Genomic DNA, 12,614 nt, shown 5'->3' with positions numbered 1-12,614 from the left:
TCAGGAGTGAGTGCTGAACGAGCGAAGCAATTGGTGGATGTGTTTCCTTGTACAGCACCCTCTGTATGCCAACTCTACATCTGGCTCTTTAAACCAGCGTTAGTTACCCAGCACCCTCAACTTAGCATCCCACACTGGGCACCATCGCCTGTGAACTTTTTAGGCCACCAAGATGTCTGAACATAAGGCGCTGCCACAGAAACTGTGTTGACGTAACGTTCGTGGTGACTGCGGGTACGGCGTTTGGTTTTGCGGACAGCTCAGCCCAGTTCCACGCCATACCAGATGGGCGAAACCTCCAGGGGACCTAGGGAGAATGATGCATGGCTTTTACACTACCACCTTCATGTCAAGAGGCAATACAGGAGTATGTGCGCAGCAGGGGCCGCATGACGAATTTGGTTGCTAAAGGCAGAAAAAGGAAGGACAATGCCATTCATCGTGGGGGGTCTGCTTTGCTGCAGTGGATGTCATATCATGTAGTAACTGCACATTGCAATACTAATGCTAGCAGGGATTTTTTTTTTTTTTAATTAGGAGTCGTCGTGATCGTCTGGTGTCACAATATCTAGCCAGTGCAGTCACGTGGCGCCACGCATCCAAGCAGAGGCTTCGGAAAGATTGCTGCTTCCCCTGCTGGTCGGGATTGAGCTGGGGTCCCTCGTGTTACAAAGCCAATGTCCATCCCATTGCACCACAGAGGCACACGTTCCTCATATGCAAAGGGTCTTGGGGGTGATTTTTGCACTGCGCCATTGCCACAGAGGCTGACGTTGATGGGCCGCAAATAAGTACACAATCGGGACAAACTCGAGTTGAGGATATCATAGTTCAAATAACGGAAAAGAAATTTACTTGGGCTGCCCTTGTAGTTAGGCGAAATGACAATCAGTGCATTACCAGGGTAGTAACAGAGTGGATTTGAGAGATGGGTCTAGAAGAAGGAGAAGGCCAATAGCTCGATGGAGGGATGAAATGAGGTAGTTAAGTGGCAAAAAATGGACTTCAGTGTAGGACCGGAGCGGTTGGAGGTTAGTGGGAGAGGCCTTCGTGCTGTAGTGGACCTGAGTCAGCTGATGATGATGAATGTAAAATAAGGAAAAAATAATGAATGAATGCATTAATTACCCCAAATTAATTAAAACTGAATCCAGTGTCTCTTTATTGGGTTTTCCATTGACTGTGTCACCCTCTCTTGACTACTCTCAGTATCAATACCAGGCTGATACTGAAAATTGGCAAGAGAGTGCCACAGCCCATTTGGCAAATCACTGGTTCACACTTGACTGCTTTCACATTAAGTGGAACTGCTTTAATTATTATTTTTTTTTGTTAGGTGCTTTCAAACTGACTAGTCTCTTTCCCGCAGAATGGGCATTTTTCTCATTTGCCCCAACGTCTTGCTCGTAAACAAAAAGCTAGTCTCTTATTGGGACTTATCTCTAGTAGTACTTGTCAGTCATAGTGGGGGAGTTCGTTCTCTTTCATCATATAGACTAAGGAGCCTGCTAAAGATGAGTGTTGGTGTACATCGATGTACACCACTTTTACCCACATCAAAGTTTGGGGCATACTGTCGGTTATCCTGGTCTATCGGCCAAGGCTGTGGCATTGCCTGTTGTTCTCGATGCACACAAGGACTGCGACTTGGGCTTGACGTTGCCTCCGTGTCGACACAGGTGATCACCTTCATCGACCTGGCAGGTCACGAGCGCTATCTGAAGACCACCATTTTTGGGATGACTGGCCATGCTCCCGACTTCACCATGCTCATGGTAAGCTAAGATGTGTACTTCGTGTCCTGTGTCCATTTTGAAAACATGGTGAAGTGATCTAGGGCGAAAGTTGACTCGAAAAATAAGAGGGACGGATTTCAGGCTGGGATGTTAAAAGCAAGTATCAAACTTATGCAGAAGCCCCCCTTTTTTCTGTTTGCAAGGGAAAAAATATGGTATTTCAGCTGTGCAAAAACAAATGAAGGGGAATGCAGCTGTGCCAAGGTGGAATAAGCGGTGGAATAAAAAAATTGAGCCAGTTGATGTGAACTCATGATGTAAGGCTGTGTGCTTTTTGTTTAATAAGCTCCACTCATTTGTTTTGAAGTACTCATGTATTCATATTAGTACAAAGCATACATAGTGGCTGTGCAAAAGCGAAAGTGTTGCGACAAAATATTGAAGTGTTTACGAGAGCACAGAAAAAAATTTTCTAGGGATAAAAGTCTCTAGTCCAAAGGATAAACCCTTAGGGCAGGCACCGTTGTTGCCTACAGATTTCTTCTTCATAGTCAAAGGGATGAAAATAGTGCGACGGATGGGACACAAGAACGAGACAAAGATTTGCACAATGTTCGTTGAAAAACGGCTCAAGTGTTTCTCTTTCTTTTATTCTGTCCCATTTGTTGCGCCGTTCTCATCCCTTTGAACACGTACTGAACAGCCCAAGTTTCAGCACTTTTGGGGTTCTTTTTAGCATTGTAAAAGTGACTGATTCCCCATCGGGTGTACCAGTGGCCTCTGACCCGACGATCTCCCCACTCCCCCGTTATTGCAGGTGGGGGCCAACGCAGGGGTGGTGGGCATGACGAAGGAGCACCTGGGGCTGGCGCTGGCCCTGAGCGTGCCGGTGTTTGTGGTGGTGACCAAGATGGACATGTGCCCGGCCAACGTGCTGCAGGACACCATGCGCCTGCTGGTGCGCATCCTCAAGTCGCCCGGCTGCCGCAAGATCCCCGTCGTGGTGCACTCGGCCGACGACGTCGTCGTCTGCGCCACCAACTTCGTCTCCGAGAGGTGTGTGTGTGGCGGGGGAGCTGGGCAAAACTTCTTCAAAAACGGCTGGGAGAGCTGGGGGAAACTGGGGCAAAAAACATTGCAAAAACATTATATCTAGAGAGAAACGTCTGTAGATCTAGGGATAAACCCATTCTATTTAGAGAACTAAGTCCCTAGGCCCTCGTGTGTGTCACCGCAATCGTTAGAGTTTTTCGCTGTTTTTGCAGAAATGTTGTGTACCTGACAAGCACAAAGTCGAACATAATCAACAGAGAACCAAATGGATGGATTAGATGACAACCTTCGAGGCCTAAGAATGGTTTGGCCAACATCGTTTAGGACCGTTCTAAGGTCATTGGGAGAGCTCTTGTAGCCTGCAGTGGAGGCAGTGACCAGTTGGTGGTGTTGGTGGCGATGGTAACTTTTTGAAAGGTGCTGTTACTGAGCAGCTCAGACATTCATGAATGATGGGTGGGATTCTGCGCCACTCTCATGCTTCTTACAGCAACTCATACCACGGACGTGCCACTATTGAGTAGTTAAAATGAGCACTTGGTTAAAGAAAAAAAAAAGCGTACACGAAGTATAAGACAAAATGTTTTAGATCAGTTGAGTGGTGTGCATATTTCGAAGAAAATGCACTGAATCCCAGAAGTGTTGTCCCATCATTCCAGGGTCCTCATTTGCATAATTTGTCGTGTTGCAAATGCAGCAATTTTTGTTTGCTTCCCTATCAGTTGTGAGGAAGCTACGAGTTGTCTCGGAAAAAACAGCATGTGGTGGTTGGCTAACGTGACTAAACTTCCTCTGCTGTTTCCGGGACAGGTTGTGCCCCATATTCCAGGTGTCGAACGTCACCGGTGAGAACCTGCTGCTGCTCAAGATGTTCCTGAACCTGCTTTCGACACGGATGCCCAACTTGGACTCCGATCCTGCCGAATTCCAAGTGGACGACACCTATTCCGTACCCGTGAGTACTTTTTGAAGCAAAGCTTTCTACCTCTACCAGCCAACGGTTTCGTCGTGGCATACGCCACAAGAAACTCCCAACCAAGCAAAGCTACTGGCACCGCCAGGGATTGAACTTGGGCCCGAAGAGAAGCGGAGCGAGAGCCCCTCGGCTTAGCGACCAAGCTACGCCCACATGTGGAGACGGGGAGACCGACGGCGGTTTGGATTCAGCGTCTGGAGGAGGGGGAGGGCGCTGTCTGGAGGCAACACATGAAACGAGAGTGAGGGGAGGCAGTGAGAGAGATGACGCAGTAGTCACGCGTGCTGCCCTCCTCCTCACCCTTCGCGAGGCGCTCCTTTCCATTTTCTTTCTGCCGACGCTGCTGCATTCGGGACGCCGCCCCCCGGGAATCCCAGGTAACGACTGGCCGAATTGTTGTGGGCGTCGTTTACAGCTTTGCTTTCCAACCACCTTCACAGCATGGAGTGGAGCCATTTTTTTTTTTTTTATAGGTTGGCACTGGTCAATACTGCATGTTGCGAGAACGACTTCAAAGGAGGTTGTGGAGTGAGTGGAATGAACAAGGATGTGTCTTCCAGCCATTTTGGCCTGTGAAATAGCATCTTGCTGTGGCCGTTAGTGGCAGTGTAGCAAAAAGCCGTGTAGCATAGCAGGTCTGACCTGCCATTCAGCTCAGCATTGTTGCCATTGTTGTAATGATTAAAAACGCGTATCCTTCTTATCGTTTTTGCGTGCAGGCATGTTTTACCGACGCAACCATTTGCACACAGTGATGGCATTCAGTTGACTAGGTTTTGCCGTCACTTGCCGGCTGTCGCGTTAGGAATAATTGCAAATGCCGTTGGCATTGAACCAATGACATCATCTAGGAAACCAAACTGTCTCACTGTGGTAACAATCCTTTAAATTTCTGATCGCTATTGGGGGGAGGGGGTTAGGAGAGAAAGAGGGAGAGACGTTTATTTGAGCTTTCTGAAGTGGGAGGGGTTCCTTAGCCCGGGAATCCATAAAGCCCTCGCTCTGAATGCTAGGAGCTGCTGGAAGTCCAAATGGCCATTGGTCACCAGGTTCTCCCACAGTTCAAGGATGGGAAGCAGGGATCGGAGAGGTGGAAGTTTGGGATTGCGCTCACATGAGGTAGAGTTCCAGGTTGTGAATAGGAAACATCGCAGCATTTCAGTGCATTTGGAGCGCCATTTCTGCAGGGTACAGCTATCTAGTCAACGTGCTGTGGTGCTGTAATTTGTTGCTTGCAAGAGTGTGTAAATGCGATGCTAAATGGGTGCCGTTGCTACAAGTGTATCAGAGGGTGTAAAAAGGGTGCAAATGAACTCTCCATGCAGGGTGTGGGCACGGTGGTGTCAGGCACGACCCTCAAGGGCGTGATCCGGCTGAATGAGGTGCTGCTGCTCGGTCCGGATCCGCTGGGTCACTTCCAGCCCGTGGCGGTCAAGTCCATCCACCGGAAGCGCATGCCCGTCAAGGAGGTGCACAGTGGCCAGACAGCCTCGTTTGCCCTCAAAAAGGTAACTTTACAGCCCGCATGCTTCGCATCGTTTAGGAATCTGCTTGTGGGGCAGGAGGAGTGCGGCGTGCTGTTCCATCACTGAACGCTGATTGGTCAAACTTGCCTCGGGGACGTTCTCCTCTCGCCCGCAGCAAGTGAAGCGTTCGGACATCCGCAAGGGCATGGTGCTGGTGTCGGCCAAGCTGGAGCCCAAGTCGTGCTGGGAGTTTGAGGGCGAAATCCTGGTGCTGCACCACCCGACCACCATCAGCCCCCGCTACCAGGCAATGGGTGGGCACCCCTTTTTGTTTGCGCGCGGTGGTGCAACTTGATGCGGAAGAGGTTGGAGGGAGGAGGTAGCCTAGCCACTTCTTATGTTTGCACTTATAGTGGGGTGTCTGTATTGGGTGGTAGCAAATATAGACTTCCTAGAAGTTCTGATCCTCCTTCTCTTCGGAGTTTTTTTACTCCATGGGGTAAGGAAGTTTCGTTTACTCCCTCAAAACAGAGCTTTAAAATGCTTGAGTTTTAAAACGCTTCATTCCTGTACACCCCCGACTCCTAGCCTTAATTGGGACCACCTGGATCAGGATACGAACTTGTAGGGAAGAAAATTAGCACTATTCTTCCTGTGTAGAGCTGAGTTATGAAAGTTTCAGTAGAATTAGATTGACGAGGCTAGTAAGAGTGGGAGGTGAACAGAGTAGGTTAGGCAGGGGAGCTAGGTAGCAGTGTCAGGTCATAAGCTTGAGGAGAAGTGGCGGACGGGTCTCCAAGACGTTCCTGCCTGACAGATGATGGTGGCGGGGGCGAAGGTTTGGACAAGCCACAAATGTCAAAGGAAGCCTCACGAAAGGAGCAAGAGTGCATTTCTCTTTCACTCCAAATTTTGTAAACTTTCATGGTCGGAGTCAGTTTTAAATTATCGTCACGTCTTTTCCCAACCAGACGGGCTTCTGTCATGCCCTTGATTCCAACCGCAAATTTTGTGAGATGTCCAGAGAAAGAGAGGAGGAGGAAATGCAGAGAGGTTTGCCAACATGCGTATGCCGACACGCTACTCTACAGGAAGGGGAATGAGGAAAAGATACGCAAGTAGTTAAGAGAAGAGTTGCACAGGAAAAGAGGAGGAAAGAAATTTAAGCCATTCTAGTCAATGTGAAAGCCGCCGGAAGTGCAGAGCAGTGATTCGCCATACTGGGCTGTAGAGCTGTTATCTGCTCACTGCTACCACCCAATGCAATTCAAATTTCCCGCCAAATCCCCCTGCCTGAAACTGCGCCAGCGGGAGTTCTGTTCTTTTTCTCCTTGCTTTGCCTCCCGCACGTGCCGGCGTTGCTCTGCCACTTTTTTCGCTTACTGTTCTAAGAACCAACCCAATGAACGTGCCTAACTAAATGAATGCGGGCGCTGCCAAGGTTAATTACACATATTTTGCCTCAAATGTACCTACAGTTTTCTTTGTGCTAAACAACGGGGAGATGTATGACAAGCACCAGCAGTTCACGAGTTTCGAATGCTTGTGACTATACAAACCACTTGGCTTTTTAAGCCTCTGTGGGACGCTGCGACGACAGAATGCCATGTGGCTCTACTTGGGTCCAGCAAGTGAGCCACGACGACAAGGCGAACTCCTAAAGTGCTGCACTTTAAAAAAAAGGCGATAGCGTTATATATAAGGGATTGGATAATCAGCTCATTCAGTAATCATATCGTAGCTGCATTGAGGTGGATCGCAACTGTTTGTTCACCATATAATGGCGAATGAGAGGTGAACAGAGAGGCAGGCGTGGGGTTGAGATAAGATAAGGCGGTAGTTGATAGAAAGGATATGAGGATGGCCGAGGTCCCTCGGATGATGACAGAGGCTGAACGTGTGATTAACTTCCCTCGGAGTGCACCGTTGAATCGTCATAGAGGGCTGCCAAAATATGTGCGAATGCAGTGAGCGGGGCACGACAGGGACCCAATTAATGCCACAAGGGTTGAAGTTGGAGCGATCAAGTATGTTTTGCACCAACTTAAACGCACTAAGTTGACGGCACAATCCAGTCTTCAGTGGTTCCGACTGGATTGGCTTGAATACATTTCATTTGAGCCGGCAGGTGCAGGGGTGAGACGAGAGATGTCAGGGAGGATGTTGTCCTCTTGCTCTTCCTCAGTGCACTGTGGCAGCATCCGTCAGACGGCGTCCATCCTGAGCATGTCGACGGACTGCCTGCGCACGGGCGACAAGGCGCTGGTGCGCTTCCGCTTCATCAAGAACCCGGAGTACCTGCGGCCAGGCATGCGCCTCGTGTTCCGCGAGGGCCGCACCAAGGCCGTGGGCAACGTGCTGCGCCTGTACCCGCCCGTGCCGGGCATCGGCGGGCACTACCACGGTGCGGCCAAGGCCCAGTCCAGCAAACCCCAGCAGCAGCAGCAGCAGGGGCGCAACAACGGCACCACCACCGCAGCGGTGGTGGCCGCCTCCGAGAACAATGGCGACGCCCCGCTGGCCGAACAGATATCTGGTGCGTGACTATCATTATTTATTGCACCCTTTTAAGGGGAGATGCTCCTCGAAAACACTTTTTCTTTAATATTACACCTAAAGTTATGAAACTTTGGTCATAGATTGAGTTTTTAATGCTGATTCCAAATATGTGCTTAGTTCTTATGTAGCTTCATTAGTTTTTGTGTGAGACAGCCCTCAAGAGCAAAATATAGGGTTTTTTGTGCATATCTTTTTTCATAATAAATGTTTGTTTAGAGCAGCCTGCAATAGCTCGTTTTGCTGCTTAGGTAAAGTAGTATGTCAAAAACTACTTAAAATGTATTCAAATAAATCCTATATTTGTAAAAAAAATCAGGAACACCAAAAGTATATATTTTGTGCGCTGTGAGTCAACATTTTGATTTTTTGCAAAAAATGTATAAGAGATATTGAAAATGCATATAGATATTGACATTCTACACACTTTGAAGAGGCTGTGTGCAAAATTTCATCCATATCTGACCATTTGAAGTACCTGAAATGTGTTGCACAACACGTAAAAAATGCTGAAAAGTACAAATGGAGAAAAATGCTTTTGAAAGTTTCAAACATCTGTATTTTTAAAAAACATGATGAAAGCACATGAAATTTCTTGCAAAAATAGAGCAATGTGTCTCAAACACAGCACAGCTGTTCAGAACTCCCCTGGTTCATATGTTTGCCCCTCAGCACCCTCCTGAATGGAGTCCGTGAGACGTGCTCTCTTCACCTGGTTTCGGCGATGGGCTCGAGCTTCAGCGGTTTGGGTTCTTCCCCCACGGCTTTCATGGCCGCAGTATGAACTTTCTTGCCGATCGCAATAAAGTTCTTATGATGTAACGGCGTCGGCAAGCCAAGATAGGCACAAAAACGTGAAAGCTGTTCGTGCCCGATGCCAATAGCTCGCGCAGCCACCACCGCCTTGACGTTCACGGCGAAGCTGTCGCGGGAGCTCCCACTCCGATATTCCCGGCTTCCGCTAGCACCGTTCGCAAGGTCACCATGGCACAACACGGCTCGAGGTGTGCACAGAAGAAAGTACCGATTCAGGGCACTCACTATTCGCACAATGCAACTCAAGAAACGCCGGGGGGCCCTTCCGTTTTTCGACCGGTTCGCGTACCGCGAGGGTACAGGTGTGGCACGCTGGGCAAGCAGCTCCGCTTATCAGCACCGTAAGCGCACTGACATCGCATATCACAGCACTCGTAGAGTTCCAATCGCTTGCTGCTCTATCTTTCTCGAAGAGTCAAATCTTCACCTCCGAAGCGCTCACAAAGTTCAGCGCGGCGTCGATTTCGTCCGAGTGGCCGTTGTGCTGGTTAGGGCTAACCGGAGGCGTCGGGCGGCTGCCTCCCGCTGTCACTTTCCGTAGAGGTTTGCGGCGCCGTCCTCGGTACGGGGTCTTCGTCCAAGCCTTCCGCGCTCGGAAATCGCGCTTTTTCGGTTCGTTCATAAAGAGATAACTAAAAAAACGCAGAAAAAGGGACACAGACTTCGATTGAGTCGCCGTACACAGTCGAGGACGGATGCAGGCTTCGGTGCTTCGCCGCAGCAACGTCTCCGTGTAGGCCAATGGCGGCCTCGGTAGAGCACCACGTGATTTAAATGTCCAGTAGAAGTGCTCGAAACAGGCGCCAAAACGTGCCTTTTTTTATTATTTTGGGCCGAAATGCGAAACTGTCGGAGGTGCTGTGGGCTAGAGGAAGGCTTCCTCAACCTCTCCAAGCAAACAGCAATGGCGGGAGACGCCGCATTCTCGAGATGCAGACGATCGAAAGTTGCTGATTTGCGACGAAACTAGCACTTTCTCGAACCACCGTGGCTGAATAAAATTGATTTTTTACTAACTTCTCGTTCGAATTTTGCCTTGATCTTTTGCGTAGTTGTAGCTGAATGTACAAAGATAATTTTACAGGTAAAATCTCAAAAGTGAAAAATTCCGCGAAAAACGCGATTTTTCGACGCGCATCTCCCCTTAAAGGGGTTATGCAGACAAAACACAGGTTTGGCTCATTCGGAAGATTGCCTCATTAGAATCATACTCGCACCACTTTTAATGCACACTTCTCTCAAATAAGCTGTATAATTAGGAAAAAGAGAACTGCTATGCGGCGACCCACTAGCTCATTTCCCACAGCAGAACCTGTGATGTCATATACACAGCTGTCGGTCAAAAACAAGGCGTCGGCAGACAACGGTCCGTGGCTGAGTACGGTAGCACCATCTTGCGCTTTTGATTGAGAGCAACGTGCCGATTGCCGCTCACACAACGAACGCACGCGTGCTGTTCAGCGGTAGCCGGCTATAGTAGCTGTAGCCCAAACCCAAGCGAAGACATGCCTCACCATATGTCGCCCCCTGGTGCTGTCGCTGCGAGGTTGCCTTCGTGGACGGCCACCTGTAGTACAGTCTTTTATGTAAACAAATATGGTGGTGGCCATGCTAGCATGCTGTTGCAGAAGTTTATGCCCTTTGAGTGCGAAAAAAAAAATGCATTTAAGCACGTCTTGGACACTGTTAGGCCTCAAATGGGTAACTAAAAGGCCGACCAGACTTGCAGCAAATTTCGTTAATGCTTGCATTAAGATTGGGCTGTCCAAAAACATTTCGTTGCCGTCAGATATGAAATACAGTCTACGCTCGTTACAGCGGATCCGGCAACAACGGACTTTCGGTTACAACAGACCATTTCTGTTGGTTTGTCTGGTCCCCGTGCATTTTAAATGGAGTCCGCTCTGCTCACAACGGACCCAGCTAGAGCAGACTATCGGCTACAACAGACGAAACTTTAGGCGAAAATTGTTTCGACTGAAAGTTTATAGTGGACTTCTGCGATGCCGGCATTCGATGTGCTTTTTATTTGTTTATTTTTGCAAGAAAACTGTTATGTGTGGCAACATTGCTGGCAGCCGGGTCATTGGCGCAGCCAAGCCAAGCCAGTGCCAGTGGCTTTTTTTTGTGCGACTAGCGGCATGAGCGGCAGGGTAGTTGATTTCACTGTCGGATAAATTAAGCGTAATTAACGCTGTTGAACATGGGGAAAAACAGGCCGACATCGCCAAAAGTACAGGCCTGTCTAAGCAGACAGTCCGCTCTACCGTCAAGAACAAGTCCGCTACCGATAAACGCGACCACGGTGAGATTGAAAACAGGGCTATCGAATACTCAAAGTGGTGCACTCGGAAAAGAGTCTGCCCTCGTCAGTTTTTTTATGTAATAAAAAACTCGGGTTCAATGAAGTTCGGCTTTCATTATTGCCACACATGCGTCGTTCCCATTCCGTCCGGTGAAGAAGGTAAGAAATGCCCAAGTAGGGGGGTTGTTCCCCATCCATTGTGTGCAATCTGCCGGTAACCGTGCGCAGTCCAACTGGTCTTAACTTTCGATTTTACAGCTGACCGTCATCAGATTATTTCATTACAGCTGTTTCAATGACCAGACTAAAATCGCTAAAAATGTGGAAGCTGCCTTGAGGGAACGTCAGGCAGCAATCCGAATTGTTTGACGAACGGTTTCGGGAAAACCTGCCTCGTCATGAGGGGATTTAAAAGAGCCTAGCTAGTGTCGATGGCCACGACTGATGTTTTATAGCTTGTTAATAATTGCGCCTTGTTATATTTTTGCTTTATTTGCTCCGCTTATCATGCGTCTTTACACTCTTGACCGCATGCGCTAGGCCTTCTCCAAGTGCCGGGGCTAAGCTTTGGAAACGGTGTTTAGGTGTTTACGCGATTCTTTGCCCTTGCGTGAACACTGTGCAGAGGTGTTGCAGGCATTTAGAAAGACCAAAGTGTATGTACTATGCATATGCAATGTCGACCAAATACCCACTTTAGGGCTCATAACCCCCCCCCTCCTCGTCGGATACTGCATACTTCGGCTACAGCAGACGTTTTTTTTTTCCGGATTCAGAGGGTCCGTCGTAACGGGCGTAGACTGTACATAGGCTTCTGCAGGCGTTCGCCAGGGATCCGAAAATATTCCATTGCTGCGAGAATTTCGTACTCGCAATATTTCGTTATCACAGCGTTTGACTGTGTTTGCACAATCTGACGAATAAAACAGCAATTTTTGATGCACTGTATTTCTGAAACACTTCGTTTAGATTGCCCGAGCCCTTGTCTTCTGCTTTCTGGTTGCATTTTTTTATCGTCTCAAAAGCACGCCAATGGCGGGAAAAAATGCCGGTGAAACAAAAGAAATGACAGCTTCTAAAGCACGGTTGGCTCTCTGGATGGGTTCGCCGACACTGCATACCTGCCAACCTGGGGATTTTGAAAATTGGGAGGTTCACAGCGGGGGGGAAGGGGGGGGGGGGGGAGGGGGGGGGTTAAATGAAGCACATGCGATTTCTAGTCTACATACAAGACTCATCTTTCGTTTTTAACTACCGTATTTATTCGAATCTAGGCCAGCCCCGGTTCTAAGCCGACCCCCAAAAGTCCGAAGCCACGAAAAAAAAAAAAAACTTAAAGAAAACACGTTTATTGAACATGAAGGTGCAGTTCTCATTCTGAGTCATCATCGCTGCTAGCCTCAGAATGCCATCCTCGTTGCGGCGCACGCAAATAACCTCTCCCGTTGCGTCCTCCAACGATGGACATTTTTTTCACCCACGCCGAAGTCCCGCCCGGCTTGAACGTTCGACGACAACTCCGCGGCTAAAACAACTTTTCTTTTAAAAGCGGCACTATAATGGCACCGCTAAGTGGCTACTGGCTCGTCTAGTAATGGCTACAATATACTTTCTTTTCTGGGTGGCGCTAGCTGCACGCCACTTCCCTCAATTTCACTTGGAAATTGGCGCGTGTTTCAAAATCCTCGAATCCGAGCCGACCCTGG

General features: G+C 48.7%; 1 protein-coding gene across 2 annotated transcripts in view; it reads left to right on the top strand.

The window, feature by feature from the left end:
- Gtpbp1 (GTP-binding protein 1) overlaps positions 1-12,614 on the top strand; it is a 35,159-nt gene that overhangs the window by 13,399 nt on the left and 9,146 nt on the right. For both annotated transcript variants that reach the window (XM_077670897.1, XM_077670898.1), the window contains exons 6-11: positions 1,680-1,775; positions 2,554-2,792; positions 3,600-3,744; positions 5,091-5,273; positions 5,407-5,545; positions 7,417-7,767. In XM_077670897.1, the coding sequence (XP_077527023.1) occupies positions 1,680-1,775; positions 2,554-2,792; positions 3,600-3,744; positions 5,091-5,273; positions 5,407-5,545; positions 7,417-7,767 (1,153 nt within the window). The remainder of the gene's footprint in view (positions 1-1,679; positions 1,776-2,553; positions 2,793-3,599; positions 3,745-5,090; positions 5,274-5,406; positions 5,546-7,416; positions 7,768-12,614) is intronic.

The sequence above is a fragment of the Haemaphysalis longicornis genome, unplaced genomic scaffold (assembly GCF_048455015.1).
Source record: "Haemaphysalis longicornis isolate Haplotype H1 unplaced genomic scaffold, Haemaphysalis longicornis Haplotype H1 scaffold_5, whole genome shotgun sequence".
Taxonomy (NCBI): Eukaryota; Metazoa; Arthropoda; class Arachnida; order Ixodida; family Ixodidae; genus Haemaphysalis; species Haemaphysalis longicornis.
The sequence above is the reverse complement of the archived record's forward strand: the minus strand, read 5'-3'. Positions and strand labels throughout refer to the sequence as shown.